At 33.9% G+C, this 24,745-nt stretch overlaps 1 protein-coding gene across 2 annotated transcripts in view; it reads right to left on the bottom strand.

Moving 5' to 3' along the window:
- LOC147071818 (uncharacterized) overlaps positions 1 to 24,325 on the bottom strand; it is a 119,690-nt gene extending 95,365 nt beyond the window's left edge. Inside the window, exon 1 of one of the 2 annotated variants that reach the window (XM_085946645.1) lies at positions 21,938 to 24,325. In XM_085946645.1, the coding sequence (XP_085802771.1) occupies positions 21,938 to 22,997 (1,060 nt within the window). In that variant the 5' untranslated portion in view covers positions 22,998 to 24,325. The remainder of the gene's footprint in view (positions 1 to 21,937) is intronic. The other variant, XM_085946644.1, reaches the window with a different exon arrangement.
- Positions 24,326 to 24,745: the final 420 nt, after the last annotated feature.

The raw sequence follows: 24,745 nt of genomic DNA, 5'->3' as shown, positions 1-24,745 counted from the left end.
CATGGTAATTGCCAATAGCGAAGGGCGGAGGTAGTCTGTTAAGATCTGCCATAAATAGTGCACACTAAACTTATTCAGTCATACGTATTTGTTTTCATTGAACAATTACTACAATTTATAGATAGATGGTGTTGGTTAGTTTTTTAAATTCAATTAAACCCTGCGAAAATTAAAACACAATAGATAATAGTCAAAAAATACTCGTATATCTATAAAATATCTACAATTACCTATGCCACTAAATCATACATAATTTTGGATATTTTATAAATATATTTCGTAATACTATATATTATTATAGTTTGGTTTAGGCAGCGCTAATGAATTTAAAAAAAATTAACCATCAACATGGGTATGTATGTATTAATAATTTGAAAACAAATAAGTATGAATGAAAAAGCGTGCACAGTTTTTTTTGGTCGCCTTAAAGATACCAATCTATTATGGTTTGGTTTAGGTATCTAGTGTTTAATGGATTTTTAAAAACTCACCAACACCATCTGTAAATAAATTGTAGCCTTAGTTCAATACAAACAAATACGTATGACTAACAAAGTTTTATGTGCACTATTTATGTCAGATCTGAACTCATTGAGTGCGCACACCGCGCTTGGCCCAAGGCCATTAGATGTTATTAGCATGTTATCGAATTGGGGTATTTAAGGGGTAATTAGTAGGTCAGCAGTCAATGTATTAACAGCCTACCTCCACCCTTCGCCACTGGTAATTGCACTGAAATTGTATTGTGCCTTGTAAAATAAATTCTCGTTTTTAATTTACATTCCCATTTTACATGTCAAAATAAACGTTGAATAATCGTCTAGTATCGAGTAATCGCCGATGGTGTAAACAAGTAATGTGATAAAATATAAATAAATAATAATATATAAGCTGACAAGAGTGAAAAAAAAAATAACGCGTGATCAATGTCTTCGCGCAAGAAAGTCTTGCGCGCTTTTGTATTGTGAAAAATGTGTGACGGTGGAAGAGTTTTAGAAAGCTTCCGCCTATTTCTGATTTTCCGGAGGCGACCGTGAAATTTTCAATGTCAGACATTCTGTGTTTGCCATTGAAAAAAAAACGGCGGTGGGCATTCGCCGAGCACTTCGAGAGCTCGGACAATTCTCTTCCGTAAATCATTTTATTTAAATTTTAAATACATTACAAGATAACATAATATTATATTATAACACATATTATGTATTAATGATGCGGAAATTGAACGACGTAAAGAAATTGAAGGGGTTCAAGGAAACTTTATCGTCACGTAGAATTGAACATGAACAAAAAAAAACTAAGTAATATTTCAGTTCCAGGTTAAAAAAGTAATGTTTGTTTATTTTATCGTGGCATTAATCAGAAATGAACAGAACGATAAAACCGCTTATAGCAACTATTAGCAAGTATTCTTCTAAAGGAGACACTTCTACCTATACAATTATAGGAATTTTGTTATGGATTGCGAGTACAATCCTCCCCGGCTGGCAAAAAATGTTGTCATTTTTAATGTGTGTCAGAGCAATTTAAAAAATCAGTAGGTTGGGCGAATAGTTCATTGTACGAGTATATTAATATTACCGTCACTCTGTGGAGGCATATATACTCCGCTCAGCGCATCTATTCTATACACAACACAAGAGTGCTTTCAGCCGCTACGGCAGCTATCTAGGGTAGGTTTGTTTCGAAGTATTAGCATATTAGCACTTATTGTAACAATTACAATAAGTTAGATGTAATTGTTATAATAAGTGCTATGTTTTAACAGCACCTCTCTTTGCCGTGCTAAATTTTAGAGCGAGATAGACAGTTTTAACTTTTTAGACGGCTAACTTATTGTAATTGTTACAATAAGTGTAGTTCGATACAAACCTACTACAGATAGCTGCCGTAGCGGCCGAAAGCAGTTTCATCTATAGAATAGATGCGCAGGTGCGATAATGGAAATTTAGTTATTACAACGTTTTTCTTAGCTCGTATTCTTATTTGTCCGGTGGTTCTTTGTCCAGTACAAATCTTGCAATCGATTTTTAACTAACTTCCCGACTATCTAGACATTTGAAACTTTTAGAATATATCAGAAAACGGTGCCAATGCATTTTTTAATACTTTTAACCATCTTTAAGTAGAATTGAATTCATTTTCAGTTAATTCTGTTTTGTATGAAAAGTTATTTCGACACCATTATTGGTTGCTAGGGGTCTGGGGTCCTAGCAACTAAATTATTAATATATACGTGCGTTACTATGGAAATCAATATGACATGTCAAAATGAGATTTTAGTATTATTTCTATCAAGTACAAATTTTTTTGATCGTTTAAGCTAGTCAAGTCAAGTTTATATGATTCAACAGAAAATTTAAAAACGTTGTATATAAAAAAATCTTTTTATCTTGTAATTTTTTTTTAATTAATACAGCATGTGTACTTACGTAATAGTTATTTACGACCACGGTTCTCAAATTTGTCCGCGTGTGTAAATTATTCTCTATTTAATGACCCCGCGATGAAAGATGTACAAAACAATATTATTATACTGGCAATAATTGGCAAAAGACACCGTTTTTCCAATTGCGATTGTGAGCATGGGAAACGTCCAAAAAGTGGATAATTATTGACCAAATTAATACGAGAAAATCAAAATATGTTCATTACATTAGTAGTATTCTATAGTCAAGTCGAAGAAGCATCTGACTAGCGTATAATATAATATATTGGGTTCAATAATTGCAGCTCAGTCAGAATATGTAAATCGTAATTAATCGATGGTTCTAATCCAATGTGATCAATATGTTGCTGTCTCATATTATTACCGTATAATATCTACGAAAATTGTACGTATATTTGCTAAAAAATATCAAAGAACGTTTTTCTTCTATGGAGATTGAGCCTTTGTATAAGAAAATAAATCTAGTTATTTACAGTGTTGAATCCACAGATAATTAAGAAGTTTTCTACAATAGTTAACAATTCAACCAGACAAATTCGTAAACACCGTTGGTTATCTTTGTAATTTGTAATAATGTACCTACAAGAAGATTGTTAATTTGATTGGTCTCCATTAATTAACCCAAATCCATTAAACACTGCATTGATCATGTCTGTATAGCGTGGATAAATACATAGACAACCAATACACCAGGAATCAGGATTGAATACCAAGTTATTTACATAATTTAGTACATATTATTATTTACTCACTAAATAAACATTGAATGTTTTTGTAAAAACAATATAGATGACGAGTCGTGTGAAGCCGCTGCGGAAAAATCAGGGTGGACTTTTTTTGTTCACGTGGGAAGCTTAATATGGCGGTTATTTATCCGATTTTTTGGCTGCGCCGAGGAAATAAATACCTACTTACAGGACCGGAATCGATTAGTGGAACGCCTCCTGCGGCGTGGATTGGGAGATTTTCGATAACGACGCTGCTGAATAAAACGCCATGGACTGTCAATCTGGATATATTATTTTGCTCCATCCCAGGAGCTTGATCTCTGAGCATTGTGATCAACCGTATTGGGAAAGGACTAACGTGCCACCAAGAATTAATTACACTGGCGTACAAAAAATAGTAGATATTTGCAAATAGTAGGTATTCTTCTTATCGTTCTTACAGTTCGGTGGAGCTGCACTTGTACCAAACACGGAGGTTCTTATTTCGGTCGTCGGTGTTGTTTATTCATCATTTAGGCAGATGTAGCATTTATTAATTTGAGAAAATAGCTCATAAGCATAATTATTATTTCGTATTATTTATAATTGTTTTTTTAAGACTCAGTTGACAATTAACTTTCTAAACATATTGGTTGGTATACCTAATACAGTGATGGTGGGAACCTAGGTAGTACCTATATTTGAAGAAATACTAATATTTCAATAGAAATTAGAAAAGTAGTATTAAAAATACGGCAACATAGTAATTTATACGTAAATTTAACTGGCAACTGGATTGGTACGATAACTGATCCATCTCATCTTGTCTCCGTTTTGGTTTCAGTCGGCCGCTTCAGTTTTACAGTTTCAGTTACACGTCAGTTTAATAACAAAAGTGATCGTTTAAATTAAAAGCACTTTTAAAATGCAACCAAGTCCACGCCGGATTAAACATATATCGGTGTTATGAAATTATGGATAACTTCACAAAAATTATTAACAATTTTCAATAGAAAACTTGAGTACCTCTTCGCCGAAGTTCTCTGAAAAGGGTTGGTACTGCGAAAAGTGAAAATGGTGCACGAGCGAGCAGGCGACAGGCTGCGCGAGCGAGAAGCAACGCACCCCCATCTCCTGCGTCGCTTTTCGCCGGAACCCCCTCTCTGGCGAAAGTTTCTGGGTAAGGAAATATATCTTCAATGTCACGCGGCGAGTGGCGCTGTCAACTTGAGGTCGAATTACAGGAGGAAGTGTGGGTGGCTCTCGCTTGACAGCACTAAATACCCGATGCCATTTCATGAAGTCGTGACTCGATGCCACGATGGGTGAAGGATTGCGTCGATATTTACGCGAATTGTCGTCACATGATGCAATTCGGCAGGAATCGAATAGTAAAAGTTTCACTCATAGAGATATCGTGCAGATATCTATGTTAAATTAGTGTTGCCATGATTTTTTTTCGTTATAAATAAAATATGCACTACCTATGTGAAACATGAGCCCAGAATTTAAGATTAAAAAAATAATCGAATTTAGAATAGCGATACTCGACATGTAAATGTGCATGCTGGGCATATCACGGAAGACCATAGTATATGAACAAAAAGTTGGAAGATGGCCCTGTCAACAGGCGGTTGGATAATCGCTGGACAAATGAAGAGGTAGTGGGGACCTAACTATACGTATAAGTTATGTTCAGCGGAAATACGGTGTCTTGACGGTATTCAGAATAACCTGGACTACAGAAGATTGGAAAGTAAGGGGAATGTAATATATTATTGATTTGATTTAGGAAATTACCGTTTAAAAAAAAATAAAAAAAAATTCGGTTAGGTACATGTTCAAACACGCGCGTTAACATAATTTTACTCCCTATTTTAATTATAGTTTGTCAATTTATGGCTACGGCCGTATGTTGTAGCTTAACCACTGGCGAATGCCAAAAGTAATGGCGTATTTCAAAAAAACACTACCTTATTCTTAGGTCAATAATTATTATAAAGCAATCATTATTCATAAGATGTTTATCACACTTGAATGGTCAAAGACATAGCTTATAATAAATATCTTTAGAATCATCTTCAAATGTGTTAATCTTGCCGATTTTTTGAATAATAAAATGCCTAATTCTTGTCAAATTTGGGATCACAGAGATTATCAATATATTTTTTTATCGTGAATATTTTACAAAAATTATCTAGTAATAAATTATACTAATAGTTTTATAAATGCGTTTAAAAATTAATAAATGTAAAAAATCTTAACACCACTGCACAGTTATGTACCGAAATATGACTATATTCAAAACATTAGAGCGAGAGGTTTAAAAGAATACTATTTTATGTAACAAAAATACTGTATGCAGTCATCAAATGTTTAAAATAACTATAAAGGATAATAAGGCTTCAAAATTATATAAATAGATTATCTACAACGTTTAAGGAGTGACCAGGATCATGGTTTGAAAATACAATAAAAACTCAATTTTGACCTTCGACGAGCATGTCCCCCCTTAATAAATAAATTTGGACCGGTTTCATCCACCTCAGAGTGGAGGCCTGATCGCCCCGATCGGTGGTCTGCAGTACGACATACATAATTGCTCTAACGTTCACAAGTCAAAGTTAATTATGTTAGGATAACTTTAAAAACTACCCCTTTTGTTTGTCATATTACAAAACGAAAACTTTATTAAGTATGTGTTTAAGTATAATTTCATAATGACTCGGTAATAATTTATTAGTCTGCGAATCCGGACTCACGAGAGCGGTAGGAAAATTCGGGTGGAGACGACGCCCGCGGGGTAGGTTGGTTCGTCGGTCGGTGAGTAACCGGCGTCGGATCGATGAAGGCGTCTGGCCACCGTGACGTCATGTCCGGGTGGTTGCGGCGGCTTTATTTCCGGAAAACATTTTCGCGCCGGCCGTTGATAACTTCCGGCTTTCGCTGCCAGTTTGGTTTTGTTTATATCGACTGACAGGTGACAGAATGTCACCCAGTGTTGTTTCTGCAACATGACGAAGACAAACGATGGAGGCTTTACGACTTTAGAATAAGCACTGGCGACATAAAAGCTGTAACGTCTTTCATAAGGAATACCTACTATTATTAAAGTTGCACGTCACCTCTGGGTAAAGAAAGAACTTCCAAAAGTTGATTCTACGAGTACCATATATAAATATATTACACATGACAGCGAAATAAAAAATATAACTACATTTTATGGTAGGTACCCATATATCTACATATTACGCCAATATCTAAAAATTCTAAAAATGAATAATTAAAATTGTATATGTATTAATCCTTAAGTAATTAAATGCTCCGCAGTGAATCGGAAGAAAAATGTTAATCAAGCTTTATAAAATATCTTTTATAAAGTTTTAAAAAATAGTATTTATAAAATATCTAAATATATGAAACACAAATAAACGGTGTCTAAATATTTTGACATTAACTCAGTAGAAGGCAATTATAATTATGTTTAAAATGTACTCAATATATTAAATATCAAATAAAGTTTAAGACTTGTTACACCCATTAAAACGTTTATATTAAATTTTTATTAATCGAGATTTATATTGTAATAAATACTTCGTCATGTCGGTATATCTTCATAATGTTGTAACTTTTATCCAGGAATTATTCAAACATAACTAAGCAGTGTCACATAAAGAAGAGTTGAGTTAAGATATCTTAATTGCCTAAAATTATTATTAAAAGAGGATTTATTGTTGAATAAATGACAACAAAATTGACTTGAGCGTATAACTAATAATACGTACGTATAATGGCGTTACGGATGCGTATACCTTTGTCATGCTTAACACCCCACACCCCCGTGCTAAATAAAAACAAAACTGCCGAACAAAACGTTTCCGCGTGGGAGGCGGGTGGCGCCCAACGTGGGGCAGTCGATCAGCTGTTTGTTGCCATGCGGGTATAGCGCTAAACCGGCAAGGGCGGCACATTCCGAGTGCCGTTCGATACAGCCCCAGCGATCGGAGTGTGAGTTAACCACCGACAAAATTCAACACCGGCAGGACGTGTTTGGACGAAACTGCGGCTATTTTTATCTTTCTTTTTTTTTTTAAATAAACATACACTGTAAACAAGTGTAAAGTTGCTACGTAAAGAAATAAAATAATCGTTAATACATAAAAAACGATTAACTGCATTCTTTAAAGTTGGTTTAACTACCAATATCTTCATTTATATTAAGAATAACTTAACGTTTTATGTTTAGTATTTATGATATAAAATACCGGAATCAATAATTAAAAGCTGTGATAGCATGATTATATGAAAAATAAAGCAGAAGTGCGGCGTTTTATTTTATGATAATAAAAATTGGCACAGTTAGTCTACATTATTTACAACATCGATCAATGGTTGGTTCATTGTTGGATCATTCTTAGACCCATCAATAATAATAATATATTAGTTTTTAGGATTAATCCAACTCATATAATATATACATTTTAGAGAGGACGTAGGTACTTGACGTATTCAAAAGTATCACATATGAAAGTGTAATTCAGAACCAAAAGTTAAACATATTACGTCCAATTTACGATGTCGAAATCGGCGACCGTGTTTGTGTCAAATAAATATATATGTAGGTGTATTATTCTTATTGCTATTTGACGTGAATATTTCGTTTAGTTTAATATAAATAATTATAAAAAAAATGTACGTTACATTATTGTTCTGAGGCTGTTGAAAAAAATATAAAATTTAACAATAGATAACAAAAAATATCAAATAAATTAAATTAACCAATCTCGGCGCAGAAAGCGTTAACCATGACATTGAATCAGCAAAGGGAGATCCCTGCCTACGTGACGTGACGCGGAGAGCGAGAGGCAAGGCGGGCAACAAGCGACGGGCGCACGAGTGCGAGCGGGACGGACTACGTCTGAGAGGCGGCTCGGGGAAATTATCATCACAGGCGAAAGAAAATAATATTATTATTATAATAATAAACTAACATGTAATAATAATAATAATAATGAAAATAGCACTATACTATTATTATACTTATTATATTATAAATATAGGATTTTTGGAACATAGATAGCAGAATAATAAATACCTATTCCACACATGCAAAAATTATTTCTTGATAATATGGAAGCCCATAAGAAGACTTCGCTAGTTTGACGAACATCCATCCGCTGCAAGGATATTTCTGGGACGAATATTTTATTACTACCATTAAGTATTTTTTCACAGTGGCGAAGGGTGGAGATAAACTGTTAATCCGACATAAATAATGCCCAGGAAACTTTGTCAGTCATACATATTTGTTTTCATTTAACTAAGACTACAAATTGCAGATAGTGTTGGTTAGTTTTTAAAATTCAATTAAACCCTGCGTAAACTGTGCCAAATAGATCTAAGTCAAAAAATATTCGTCTCTACCGAAAATTATGCCATTAAATCATAAATAATTTTAGATATTTTGTAAATAGAATAATTTTTTATCTATTGTGTTTTGGTCTATGCAAGGGCTTAATGAATTTAATAAAAACTAACGAACACCATCTATCATATTTATTAAGTATTATTAATTAAACGAAAATAAATAAGTAGTACGACTGAAAAAGTATGCACTAATTTGGTCGGATCGCCCATAGCATACATAAACTATTATGGTTTGCTTTAGGCAGGTTTTAATTGAATTTTAAAAACTGACCAGCACCACCTGCAATTTGTATTCTTAGTTCCATGGCAATACTAATTATTTGTTGTCATGACAAAGTTTAGTGTGCACTATTTATGTCGGATTTTAACAGCATAATAATTAATCTCCTCGCGCTTTCACGTACGGTATATTATAACCCGGCCCTCGCTTCCGTTCTTTCCATACAGTGCAATGAAATCACAATCACGAAACATTGGTTATTGAGTCATATAAAAAGTATAACAAAACCGAAACAGTAGGTACGTTACCTATATTTATTAAGGTACATATCGAGTTTCATACGTCAAAAGGCCGTAAGTAACAATTCACAACTTTACACGAGAGTAGTTTGACAGTTAGTTTATATTTTTTTTTGGTTTCCAAGTTTCCAACTACCCCACCAAAAAAATGGATGTACATAATATTATCTTCGTCATGGAATGACTCTCGATGACGCACTTTTAGGATGCTGAAGATGACTTTCGAAACCTCATAAATTGCTCATTTTCGATAAAACGTTCCTTACACCATTTAGGCTTGTCAAACCTTGATATTATGAGTTTTATTTTAACATTCTGAGGGAAAACTTTGACGTAGTTTAAACCGTCTGGGTCATTCGACTGTTTGGCAATAGGTACGAATTAGAATATTTCGTAACAAATACCGCAGCGCGTCGGATTTTTACTACAGTATCAAAATTCAGTCACTATAATTTATAATACAATTTCCATACAAAACACTTTATTTACCAAGGCCTGTGAAAAGGAATGATTATTAATTTGTTTTGAAATCGACCCCGAGGTAAGGCGTTCTTGCGTCGGAAATAATTCGAGGCAAAACAACATAAAGCGACTGTCTCACAGAAGGATTCCGGCCACATAAACATCACCCTTCGTTTGTCATACTATTGATACAACCCAATAATTGTGAACTAAAATTCTAACTAAGAACTAGTATTTATTTATTTAGAAAAGAGTAATTATGGCATTACAGCGATTGGCCAATGCGCCATAATACATAATAAATACAGTAACAACAACCAGTATAACAAGAAAGTATGCGCTTATGTAGATATTAAATTAAATGATAAATAGGTACAATTATAAATTTAACCAATTTAACACGTCCACAAACATGATTTATAGTTAATAAAAAATAAATCAACCTTTATGGTGCCATCTAATAAGTTAATCGCACGATACACAGCATCATGAAACATCACATCTGTCCGGGGTATCGTGAAAACCGTAGAGTTACGAGTAATATTGGTGGGAACATGAAAATTAATATTTGCCAGTATACCTATACGGATTATAAATGAACCCACGAAGAAGTAAAAATAAATGCTCTAAAAGAGCAATCACTCTTCGGGTGGACAAGGATTGCATTGATAGCGTACCCAGAAGAAAAATAGTCGGAAAATTGCTTTTATGAATCAGAATCCACTGATAATGTACACTTGAATAACACTTGTCAATTATTATGAAACTGTGACTCGAACGCATACGAAAGACACAACAATAATTATATGGGATTTTAGTGTGCACATAATATTAAAAAAATAAGTAGGATATGAAATGATTTTCAGCAAATCAGAACAATAAATAAATTGCGACCTGTTGATATGAAAAATGTTAGGATTAATATTCCGTTACATACGTGTGTTGTGAGACTATGCATGTAGGTAGTAGGTAGCTAGACATTGTTCAAATGTAGCATCTATCTTTTTTTTATTCTCTACACATCTGTCGTGCAATTAAATGGTTATTTAACGTATTTGACTCTTAAAAAGTAATTTAAATGTGAGAATTAATTGATAAACGACGTCTAGTCAGAATCGATTATCATTGCATCCACAAGTAATTAAATTGTTTTCCTGTAACTATTATGACTGATATTACTAATATAACTATAAACATATAACATAAGCATGAAATTCGATAGTTTTGACAGATCGAGAGAAGACGATGCAATATGCTTCATGTAACAGCAGTCTGAAATAATAAAGTTAAGTTAAGTTAAGTTGTTACTCTATAGCACCGACCTTTGGGGAAATAAGAAAGGTTCATAAGATTCTACAGGTACTTATAAAATAAACTGTTCATTCTGAATTTTTCGGGTTAAATCAACATGATTTGAGTTACCCAATCACCACCCGCCATCTGTATGCAGCCACGGTTAGTGCACGGCCACCTTTCATAACGTTATAAACGTGTCATAATGAAAACAATGCTGCACAGGACTGATGTAGCAATCATGCACCTTAGTGCTTAAACAAAGAGTTTCAGATCATCAACAGGCAGTCTTCGTCGCTGGCAGATATCTACACATAAGATTTTATTATGTGATATGATTTTCGATGAATTTAGCAATTTGCACATATTATATTATAATAGTAGGTATTGTATAGCCTAATTGGAATTACTCCGTGAATTGCAGTCGGCTAGTGCAGTCGAGTAAATAATAATAAGAGGTAATAATAACATTTTGCCTATTCCGGATGCGAATCTCGACACAACGCACTTTCGAAAACAGCACCGGTGCAAACAAGCATTTCGCAACGACTATACAAACCGACTGTCGGATACTAGAAAAACAATATAACTATATCTTTGGCGTTAGAATTGGTAGAGCATCATTAATTATTTATGTGTATATTGTGTGAATTTTCGACACAGAGGATACGGAAACTGCTGAAGAGTTGTAGATAATATTCATTGATAGTGGAGGTAGATCAAGACTTAATTGCCGAATTTTAATGTAGGTACTCCACATTCACAAAATCAACAGTGGAAAGGAAACCATATAAAAAAAACTGTACAGATCGATCTGGGTACACAGCTTTGCTACGTTCAAAATATGTTATAGATAGATACACTGTAGTTTTGATACGTCGCTATTAATCGTGCGTAGAATTATAAATCTGCTGCTAATCATAATAATTAACCGTACTAAACGGGGTAATTAACTAGGTACTCTCCTAGGCCATCTGTATTTTTTTTTTATTCAAGGGTTAGTTTTTCTGTAGACAAAAAAACAAAATTGTATTTTTAAGTATGTGTAGGACTTACGACTGTACTCGGTTAAAACTAATTACCGTCTATCCGACGATTACATTCTCATGGTGCTGTTTTACGGTAGCGAATCATGGCACCTTACGAAGGCTCGGCAACCGTATACTGAGCTTCGAGAACAGATGTTTGCGACGAATTCTGGGTGTGCGGTGTGCTCCTTTAGGAGTAACGAGAAGATAAAAGAGTGACGGAGGAGATAAGAGAGTGAAGAGGCAACCTGAAAGACCGCTAAATACTATCTAATAGTATACTATATATTCTATAGACTATAGTGTATACGGCGTATCTACAGGATGCTGGTATGACCTGGAATGACGCAAGAAGACAGGCGAGCGACAGGCAGCCCAATGTTCTAACTAGTGATATGAAGTCACCCGACGACATGATGTAATTGTGACGTCAGCCAATACACGCTCGAGGCAAGCCGTCCAACGCACACGGCTCACCATATATATTATTATGCTGAAACACCTATTTGTGTATGGGGACAATGGATAACGCCACTATTTTAGTAGCGTTATTTTCTCGAATGCTATTATCACTCCGGTAGTACGTCACAATGATGTCATATGACGTCATGTCGACCGGGCGACTACAACTCGCAAGTTCTGACAAAAAGCCCAGGGATTCTTGGAGGCACCATGTGATTTCCGTATGGTCCAGCTAAGGAGCGGACATCGCCGAAGAAGAATAAGTGTATGTGGATATTACAGTCTACATTAAATATTCTGACTTCGACGTAGAATATGACACCTAGGTACTACCATAAATACATGCACTAATGATTGTTTTGGTATTAATTACACCGCAGGGATCATGCTTTATGATGGATAGTTTGTGTCTGGGAAACCAATACTGCATCAAGAATTATTATTGACATCAGTTTATCGAATTTAATATTGTTATATTACGTTGATAATGCGTTGCTTTTTCGGCATGAAAAAACTACGATGGCATTCAACCCTTGTGATTTACATTTACGTACAGTAAGCAGATTGGTACTTAGTTAAATGATAATAATTAACAGTTTCATTTCTTCCGAAATAACGGTCAAAAGTATTTTTTCACATAACTGTTTAGTGAGTTAAGTAAGGGGAATGAACTGTCTAAAAGAATATTACCTATATAATAATGAAAGCACTTTCAAAAGAGAGCCATAAAACAATATAATAATATAATACACTGCCCTTAGAAAAATGGCTAACGGTACTGGCAACATTATTATTACTTTGTTCCTTATTATTTATTTTATTACTGTGCAAGTAATATATGAGAAGAAAATACGACAAAATGAGCCCAGTTCGAATATGCTATTTATTATAGCTGCAATAAAAAAAAACTTAGCGGGATGTTTAGTTTTTGTGTCCACACCGAATACCGTTTTCGTTGTGTTTTTTGCACTCCTATTGACCCAAATTTGTTTTGTTCAGAGTCATGCAAAAATTTGCACGGTGCTCGGGAAAATTGCAGCAGTATTTTGACTGACAGGTTTGAATGGTTTGATGGAAAAAAAACACTGTGACTATCAGAAAGCGACTGCAATAAAACAAAATGCGATATTAAATTGATAGGCGTCAACAGGCGTAGTTCGTGAGACACAGGTAAGTACATAGTTTCCATAATAGTATGTACTACAGTAAACCATAATGGATCCCGACAAAGAAGACTTGGGGGTGAGCCAGGTTGTTTGTTGTCATTGGGCGGAGAAGTCTTGAAGTCGTAGAATCAGGGGTAGTCAACCTGGTCCCTACCGCCCCTTTAGTGGACGTTCCAGCTTTCATAGTGGGCGGTAGGGGTTTTAAAAACAGGTTCGTTATATTTTCATAAAATACCCGTGTAATTCAATGTAATTTCATCAGACTTATAAGATAGATTTATATTGAAGTATAAATAAAAATATAGATTTAACTACTGTTTATAACGAAGTTTCCTGCCAAATTTAGTGAAAGACTGACATAAAGTAAAGTTACTTCGCTACTTTATAAATCACCATTACTGTGGAACCGGTGGGCGGTTGGAAAATTTTACCACTGACAGAGATACAAAAGTGGGCGTTGGGCGAAAAAGGTTGACGAATCCTGAACTAGATGGTGCCATTTAGGTAGTTATCTACATATTTCTTGAAACAATAAATTGTGAACTTCATTATTGTTTATGTGTTTTATTCTGCAATTAACAATGGCGAGGTATTGGGATGGGAATGACTATAAAAAAACAAAATGCCGTTAATACACTAAATTGTTTAACATACTCGTATTTGAATTTAAAAAATAAACTAAAAATACTTTACCTACAATTATTATTAATTAATTGTTATAAATAACTAATAGAACTTATATAAAATATCTAAACACCTTGTATTGAAATGTAGTTAGCAGGCTAGGTACCTGTGGTATTTGATTTTATAAAATGCTTTCTTACACAACAATAAGGGATGTTTTTTTTTGCAAAGGTGGAATTATTTTGTTAAAAAATGCGGGTGCAGTTTTTTTGCATTGCCGGCAAATCTTTTGTGAGAGATCACAATCAGCGGAACGTCGACAGGTAACAAGTTTATTTTTTACGAGCCGGTTACCTTTGCACAATATTTATGTATGTAGGTAGGTCCTACTAGATACTTACCGAAAATAACTCGAGGAGCCCGTTAATTAAAAATATTTAAATCATCATACTTTTATTAATACTATCGACCTAAGGTACTTGATGGAATTTGAATTGAAATTCTAATGGATTTAATAAGATAGGGTTTTTACTAATTAGATTTTTACTGACTCTTCAGCTATTCAGAATTTGTTTGTTGAATTTTTGTGACCTTTGACTTGATAAGTAGGTAATGGAGTTTTTACCTACTTTATTGTATTGATTTATTATATATTATGTGTGTTTGCTTTTGGTGAGTGTACACGGCGCCAGAAGATGCCGAAAGGCGAAACCCGGGTTGCAAAAAAAACGACTTAAATAAAATACTTAGTACAAAACTTAAATCCATTAGAATTTCATAATCCTTTTCCTAATTTATAATACTGTCAATAATAAATACATTTGATCACGTTATGCGTTCGGCAAATTATAAATTAAGAGGATAATTTTTTCAAGATATTCGCCAAAAGTTTAAGCAAAGGTCTACCACTTATTTTAATAACTCACACAATATGTGAGTAAATTTAACAAATTCAAACTACCTACCTAGATCTTGAACAAAAAGGATTTTAAATACCCAACATGACGAAAGGAAGAAATCATAAAGAAATATAATGGGCGAGTGGGATTTTAGGTAATTTGCAAAAAACTCACAAAACACAAAAGATTAGCCAATAAAATATTTTGCCATTTTTTTTTTTAAATGATTTCGTTGTCATTCTGAAACATTTAACAAACTAAATACGTTATATGCAATGGCAACACAGACGGCCATTGTTCGCAGGTGATTAAGCGTTTGGAATGACATTAAAAACATACCAACTTAATAATGACTATTATTCCCAATGCAAGTGTTGCAGTTGGTAAATAAATATGACAAGTAATATGACATGTGCCATAGTTCATGGAATAACTAACTGACATTGTCTGCGAGAAAGAAAATTTACTCCGAAGATGTTTGGGTGAGGGGATGTTAACCGCCGCACGCGGCCGGGAAACGGTACGGACGTTAAAAAGTTAATTGTATAGTAGGTAATTCATTTGCAATCCAATAAACAAGGTAAATCTACCAGTTTACCTCCACAACATTTTATTCCGAGATTCCGACAAAGAACCGTCTGTCATTGTATTTTTTTCTTTAGTGGAACAACTTAACGTTGAAATTGCGCAGATTGCGATTTCTTCTACTGCGCACGAATTATAGAGAGTAAATTTAAATATCGTTTCCATTATTATTTTCGACTGCTCTTGCATGAAGTTTATTGCATCGTTTTCTCTCTCTCGGCATCGCTTTAACTGTGTCATATTTTCTGTAAAAAACTATGGAACTCCACCCCTATATGGTATGCTTACCTATAACAACTATTTTTTTAAGATAATTTAAATACTTAATTTAAAAAATATGTACGTATAATATACTTAATGGCCTGAAACATATTTTAATTATTAGAAAACCATAGTTTGGTGTTGCTCAAATCATAGAAAAGTGCTTAGGTATGTATATAATTAAATAATGATTTACTTTGGCACGTTGTTCGCGGGCATGTACCTAAATACAAAATGCAAACCTCTGAAGATGAGCGTAAATTCGAAAATTCACTGCAGTTTGTGAGAAATTCCTGAGAACTGCAAGTGCAGTTTAGAAAGTGCAGTTAGTCATAATAATAATAATATAATATCGCCGTTAACTTAGATGCTTAGAAAATGAATGAAATTGCATTATAATTAAGCATGGCGGCAAAACTGCAACTTGCACTTGGCACGAATCTTGTATGAGATTCAACCTAATTAATAATATTAATGTCATTAAACAACATTAGCAGTAAGCACAGTGATATAGACTGTGTGACGTAATTATGGATTCGACGCATCTTTTGAGGTTTCATAGATACTGGATATATTTGTAAAATGGGATGAGTGCGCTGATGATGACGTGATACGCATGGGGAAGTCTGGGAACTGGAGTCAGTGGAAATCTGTCGTTGACCAGGCCAAATCCTAGAAAGTATATCAGCGAGTATACTTGCACACATAAACAGATTTTTTTTATTGGCTAGTAGCCATGGCGGGCCCCAAAGCTAGGGTCTTTGTCGCCCAGCCCCCCTACCTATCACCAAGGTTAAAGGCAGTGTGACGCTCTACAGTAGCGTTTCCCAAATGGTGTTCACGGCAAAATTAAGGGTAGGTATTTAGTGTACTTTTAATACATACATTCACTTGAATGTGGGAATTATCAAGTAATGACACAACTAAAAATTCCATTGTACAACTACATATTTAAAAATATAACCATTAATAAAGGAACTTTTTTACTATTAAAGCAAATTTGTGATGTGTGTCTGAATCTCACTAATTTGGTCGACTCGCCACGTCGGGCCCCTCATGAGGCCGGGCCCCCAAGATAAAGCTATCCTATCAGCCCCCCTTTGTGGGGGCCATGCTAGTAGCTATGGTTGAGATCATTCAAGGATACTAATAAAAATTTTCAATATTTTTTTAAATATTCAAAATTACACCCAAGGATAACCGGCACACCTTTCAAAGTAGGTTTTGTATTTTTATATAAACAAATAAACACATTTTCTGAAATGAAAGGTGCATCCGTCATATTATATGACCTACATTTCACATTATAAACATTCAATGTGGCCCTATTATCGTTTATTAAATAGAAATAAATAATAAATAAAAAAAGACACTACGTTGGGTTAGGATTATCGTTTATTAAATAGAAATAAATAATAAATAAAAAAAGACACTACGTTGGGTTAGGGCGTAGGCGAAGGAACATGTACCAACGAGCCGAAATAATACATATCCTGATCGATAAAAAAGCATCCCTTAGTTGGAATAAAAAATATATATATAATGAACAAAAAATGCACCGTTATCTGAGGACGGTGCGGAAGAGAGATTTCGAAGAAAAAATGTTTGAAAAAATATCTATCTACATTTTACACAAAGGCGGCACGTATTAAAAGTGTGCTAATATGAAAATTGAATAAGAGGGCCTCTATAAAATTTACTTAGGTAATTCATTATTTTAATATATAATATGTAGGTAGGTATGTTATGTAATTAATGATTATATCAAACTCTGCATCATCCTTACGGGACAAGTCTATCAAAATCGTCGTGATTGTGGAATCATTAAATATGAAATAATAAGAAGTTCAATGTCAGCATTTACCATTAGTGGTCAATCTTAAATAACTGTGTGGCGCCAAGATAAATATTTTAAACATTTTTTTTACAAGAACTGGATATTGGCCAATTGGTATTAATCACATGCTCTGGATCCAAACACACATTGAAAAACAACATGTAAATTTATCAGAACCTACACATACAATCTCAAAGACGGTAAAATATATTAAATATATAAAAAATAACAGTTTTTAAGATTTGATCATTTTTTATAACATAGGTAGGTACATAGTTAAATCAAAATGACATTGGTGAAACCATAACTCAACTTAATGTTTTTTGATTTGTCCCATTATTCATTGACATTATAGAGTTTACCGCGTCAATTGAAATTTCTATTCATTTATTATGTTATTATTAATTTATTATTATATGTCATAATATCACATACTTACTATACAGGTACAAGAAGAACATGGTTTTATTTCACCTGCGACGCCAATTAAGAAAGTATGTTTATAATTATTATAGTCATGTACAAAATAATAATACATAGGTACATATATTCTGGTTCCTAAATGCTCAGATTCTGAGGAACGCTTCTTTATGTAAAACCTCATTTCATAGATAAGTGTCAATTTATTAGGTACTATTATTTATTACCCTAATGCTGGATGATAATAAGCAAATCGATTTCTAATGTTAACACAATTGGCATATTTCCCTAGAAGAGCTTTTAAAGCTCTCAGTTTTTATAACAAAGTTTTATATCGACGAAAACAAAATGAATATCTACAACTACAATAATATGAATATGGCATTATTTGCGTGCATTTAATTATATTTTATAGTGAGCTTTTCAAGTGCGCCACTGCAATAGGATTGGGTTTTTTGTCGAAAATAATATGAAACAGGAGACTTTCTTTTGGGTCAGGTAAGGGATGTATGGCATTTCACCTTTTTTATACCGACCAATTTAAATAAAAATATTTTTTATCAAACCATGTATGTACGCAGAAAAAAACATCTTTCTAAGATGAAAACTATCTCCTATCTCAACCGGTTGTTAGAACCTGCACGTGCTTTCAATAATTAAGTTCCATCACCATCATTATCAGACGTTGAAGTTACACTAATAAATAATTCCGCTTACAATTATATATTTATTAATATTAAAAAAACTATATTTTCTGATTAAAGTATGTACATTTGTCAACATAGCACTCAGTTTCGAACCGGGGCATATATTATAGAACATCACATGTTCTATAATATATGCCCCCGCCTTCTGGATGAGGCTATAACAAGGTTTAACTCTTGTGTATATAAATGCGGGATAAACTTAAACATATTGTGTTAAATAATGTGTTATTTTCAATAGTTACATCTGTATCATATTACACATTAAATATTATCAGATAAACGAAACGCGCATTCAAAATTGATATTTAAGAACATTCTGACGATTTTTTTTGTATTTCTTGGGTTGTATGGTCGCAAATCTGTCTTTAAAACATTGGTTCATGATGACCAGCTTTCATATTTCTATATATTTTTTTTGTTGGTTCAAGTGATTTTGTCCAGAACATGAATCCAACGATTTATATTGAAAATGAACCTTTTTCCAACCCGATTCGAACTCGCATCTACCTATGTAATAAAACTTAAAAGTGATTACATCTTGCGTGCATATTAATTTAAGGAATTTATAAGATATTTGATAGGTTTTGATAGAATTTATTGAAATTTCACCCTATTATCATCTCCCCATGCGCCTTTATTAGACACATTCCAGTCGCGGTGGGTGTAATGAAACAATGGCGCTGAATAGGCATTATTCATAATAATATAATATACATTATCGTATTGTATGTAAACATCAAAAACAACATGGACAATTTAAGGCCCAAGAATGAACTTTGAGGAACACTAAAATATTGCCAGATAGTTTATATTTTAAAAAAAGTTAATAATTAAGATAAACCTCCCTCAAATATATGTAGGTATGTAACTGAGAACATAATATCGTTATCCCATTACAAGACTTTCCCAAGAGATTACGTTTGAGCTATCCAGCCCGAGTTTTACAATCCGATCGCCTATCACTGGATAGATTTCATAATATTAAAGCAATAATAATATGTGACTATCGCGTTTAGGGATGTGGCGTCAGACGTAACAAATATATGATACGGGTTCAAGGTTATTCGAAAAGATAACAGTGTTTGTATCTACTATGTGCACACAACGAAGTTTATTGATAATACTTTTACACAATACGTCCTACGATTTGTGAGGTAAACGACTTTCGCCTCATTCACTTCAGTGAAAATCTTTCAAGCGAGAAAGAGATGACACCTCTTTTTAATGTCGTTTAGTGAACAAAGTTTCATCGGAATTTGTATTTTATATTAATTTCATGTACAGCAGAGATACATTTCCGGCATTTCGAGATGAAAGTTGAGTCTTCAAAAGGTAAGCGATGACTCATAATAAAATAATTACCTATAACCAACATTCGTGATAAAATCTTAAGAATATTAGTTGATGTGAGTCATAACTTCCTCCGCAGAAACCAACGATTTCTGTGTCAAATAAATTAATAGATTCTCTTTATCGTAAAAAGTGACCGAGTTTTTACTAAATGTCCTATGTGATTACTTACATAATATTATATCGTACTTAAATAATAATAAACTAAATCTGTCGTCAAGAATTCAGTGGAACTAATAAGGTAAAGTAACATATTCAAAAAACTTTACATCTCAAAATACCCTTTATGATTTAAATACTTAGATATACTACGAGTATTATAATATATACCACATTCCTTTAACAAAAAAATAAATATCATGGGTAAGTCAAGTCGATATAGGTAAGTGTCATACAATGTAATTTCACATATTGTTATAAAACTTTATAATACCGTGGAAAACAAAGGAAAACACCAATTCGTCTGTGGAAGAGAAAGAGGCTGTTTGACTTTGACGAAATAACTACGTTTATAAAGAAAACGACGTTTATCAAATTGCCAATTCTAATATATTTAAAATTAGACAATCAGCATGTTCAATAATTTTAACATAATTTATCAATAAACCATTTATCTGCATACGTGCCTAATGTATGATTAATAGGTACATAATATTAGAGATATTAAATACAATACCATATTCCAATTATATACATAGGTAACACAAGGTTATCAATGGTCTTGTAATATAAATGTATTGTAAACTTTAATGAAAAAGCAAACAATGACCTATTCTTGACCTACAGACGTTCAGTATGAGACATCTCTGTTTTATTACAGGGCAACTTTACAGGCGGAAGTGACGTAGACAGCCTTTTATTAATCGAGTTATGCGTTTTACGGCTATGGATAAATGAATTTATCTGGTCGTCCAAAGGGCGCAGGTTTATTTTTTATTGCTATTAACTTGGTAGCAATATCGTAAAACCATAGACTATTTTATTGATTAATAGAAATGATGTTTTTCTTTGTATTGTTTTCTATGACATAAGGAATGGTTATTTATAGAATATTTTTATTTTATTTACTCGTAGTACTAGGTAGTAGGTATCTAGTCAAATATTTAAAGCTAGTATTGGCACGTAAATAAATAAAAAAAAATTTAGTCTCAGATAAGGTAAGAGAACACCCAATACAATTAATAGGCATGATGTCAATATTGTCAGTAATAGCAACATTAGCAACCGTAGTCAAAATACAAATTAACCCCCCACTTCATGCGCAATGAAATGAATAAGATCTGCGCACCTTACATGTGTGTATGTTAAACTAAGTACTACTAAATTTATTATTATTATTATTATTCGTGGCAATACATAATAAGTTAATGATTGTACAAGTTAATAATAAAAATAGCTACCGAAAACAATGAAATCATTTAAATTTGTGTAGGTAGGTAATTTTCATATGAATATTTAATTTTCATATGAGAATTCTCTGAAATATAAAAATATTGTAGCAACTAAAGAAAAAACAAGCACAACTATCTAGAATTACCATTATAATGTAAATATGTAGGTATCAATAAAATGTGTAGAAATCAGCATCTTTCTCGTAGCCAGTCAATAATAAAAAATGCACGATACAGGAAGTAGAATCCAAAAATAGCAGTAACACATCCGCAGCTCGCAAATCTGCTAAAATATGCAAATTATTAATGAGAAGCAATTAAACAAAAAAAAAAAACTGTACTTGTCCACTTACAATATCGCTTCATGAGGCTCTTCTTGTAGGCTTTCCCGCTTTTTTGAGGATCATCAGAAGGACTAAGTCGACCTCCTGAGTCATCAGACTCCGTTCCAGAATCACTAGGATGTCTCACAAATTCCCTGGGATCTCTGAATTCACCGGGAACTCCCATGAAATCACGAGGATCCCTCGCCACAAAGTCTCTAGGGTCCCTGATCATGTATTCTTTGGATTCCTTGAGCGTATCGCGAAGGAAGTTGTTGGAATATCTCGCGATGAATTCTCTTCGTTCCGCCATTTCCTCGCGCTCGTGGCTGGGATAATGGGACGCAGGCTCTCTCGCGAAGTCTCTGACAGTGATTTCTCGAGGGTGCCTGAAGAATTTCTCTTCTTTTACAGAAGTGCTAATGCTGAGGTCAAGAGGAGTTTCACAGTCTGATTCTTCCTGGTGATCTTTATCAACGATTTCAGGAGTGAAAGTTTTGCGTTCAATTTTCGCATCTTCGTGATCACTGTCGAATGAAGGTCTGTCAACGAATTTATCTGAACTTGTAATGTGTGCATCTTGTTTGGATATGACTTTAGTTGCTGATAATGCAAGATCGCGGTATCCGTCTTCGATTGCTGAGGCTGACGATACTTCCATAGCTTCTTCGCGAGGATACATCTTTCTGCCAGCAGCCGTGACCGTCACAATAGGATCTGAAGGGTGAGGAGAAGTAGCATTTGGTCCAGCGGAGTGGACATTTCGTTCCGGGTAGTTTCTGATAAAATGTGTGTCCATGTCTTCAACACTGTGACTCCTAACCATCATTTTTGGAGAAGCGGGTGGGTGTTCTTCAAATGATGGTTTTCTTTCGGCGTATTTGAGGAACGACTCCCTCTTGGCCACAGCAGATTTCACGCTGCTAATATAAGCAGATTCCACATTCTTTTCTGAGTGTGTAGGGGAAGATGGGGGAGGGGAGAACCGAGGAACTTCAACGGAGAATGTGATTCCGCCGGGTGTCCTGGTCTCCGTACCCATCGGATGCTGTTGCAGCAGCATCATCTTTCGTAAGATCTGTGATTGCATTAAATAATCCAGATATATCCCCACTCTCAACGTCTATCGTACTACTTGGGAGGAAAATGACATCTTCACTTTGTTTTCCATTTTAAGAGATAATAAGTGTTTATATTCACAGGTATTACAATATTATATTGTTTATTTAACAAGTTGATATGACTTTTTCTTTGGTTGTCAACCGCACCCTTCGAAAATTTGTACGTCGAATAAATATTTAAAAACTATCAAATTTAGAACGCTCTTCTTCTAAATTCGAAAATCCACCACTTGTTGAATTCGATTTGTTTTGTTTTTTTTGTCTCAATGCTTTATGTTGTCGATGCGTTATTTTTTACGAGTATTTTATACAATGTTTTAATAATAATTTATCTATATATCCGTGTACTAAAACATTTCGGCAAAGTCAATATTGGTTCGGCTGTAACTACCGTTATATGATAAGATAATGAATAAAATACACTTTAGTAAAACCGAAAAACTATCGTATACGTTACTCGTAAGTATACATAGATTTAACCGAGAAAAATCCAATGAGTGTTCACTATATTAACGAAAGTCTGTCACATAAGTGTGTTTATTGCTTGTTAACAGCACACATGCACAACTTCACACAAATCACATAAATAAAATCCAGTGTCACGAGTGCTAAAATATGACAATATAGTCGTCAATTTTCCACAACGTAAATATTATTATCCGTTATTTGTGTAGTATTGTCACGTCAGTAATCACAAATCTCAACAATGTCCAATGTTATTGTCCAACACACGTAAAATATATTCTTCACAATTAATCACAAATAATCCATTAGTTAACACAGTTCCAATATATTATTCTCAAGAGTCCATAAACGTAAACAATTTTATCACAATGATGTTGATTTTCGAGTTTACTTCGAAAATAAAACAAGATTCCTGACCTGACTCAAGCTCGGTCACTGAGAGAAGAAAACAAACTAAATTGTGCAAAATGTTTATGTTTATAATTTATTTCTTAGCAGTTCAATTTTGTAAAAAGGTAATGATTTCAGTTAAAATCAGCGTTGTTTGTTTGTAATATATTTTTAAATTCCGAACAGAGGATTTTCTTTCGATTCTAATTTTCAAACCAAATTCGAATTTGGAACGAAAATGTTGCAATGAATTTCCCGCCCGGCGAGGCGGCGTTCTGGCAAGCAACTAACCGGCTCAGCTGTCAGTCTCGACGGCCAGTGCGAAAATCGAGAGATGTTCTTTTTTCGAATTTTCAATTTGTGTTCTTTTTGTGTTATTTATCGTGTTATTTGGCACGCCGAGTCACTCTCATGCGCCCAACCTGAACGCACAGGAAAAACTGATTCTTCGTTGTCCCACATTCGGGCGAATATGTTGGCCGGCGCTGCGTTCGCGAAAGCTCGGCCGCCGTCGGTAACTTTCGTTTTTCGTCTGGCGGCCCGCTATTACAGCGCCGTACATTGGTGTAGGACTGTAGGTTCACAAAATCAAAGCAAATCTACATAGTAAAGAGTTGTATGTCTGAGTCTGAGATCGACGGATACCAGCTAAACTTTTGTTGTGTGGTTGCTCATGTTGTCTTTGTATGCAACTATTTACGATTTCCTGCATCAATGAGGAACAATAAAATAATAATATAACAACTTCACGGTCCGAACAGAAGTGCAGTAAAATGCATTTTCGATAGGCACCTTAATTTTTATCTTTCAAAATTTAAAAAAAATCGAATAATAAACAAAATCATTTTAGGAAGGATTTTGA

This window comes from Rhyacophila brunnea, unplaced genomic scaffold, assembly GCF_057557595.1.
Source record: "Rhyacophila brunnea isolate RB1 unplaced genomic scaffold, BYU_Rbru_1.0 scaffold_2, whole genome shotgun sequence".
Classification (NCBI taxonomy): domain Eukaryota; kingdom Metazoa; phylum Arthropoda; class Insecta; order Trichoptera; family Rhyacophilidae; genus Rhyacophila; species Rhyacophila brunnea.
This window is presented reverse-complemented; position numbering and strand designations above follow the sequence as displayed.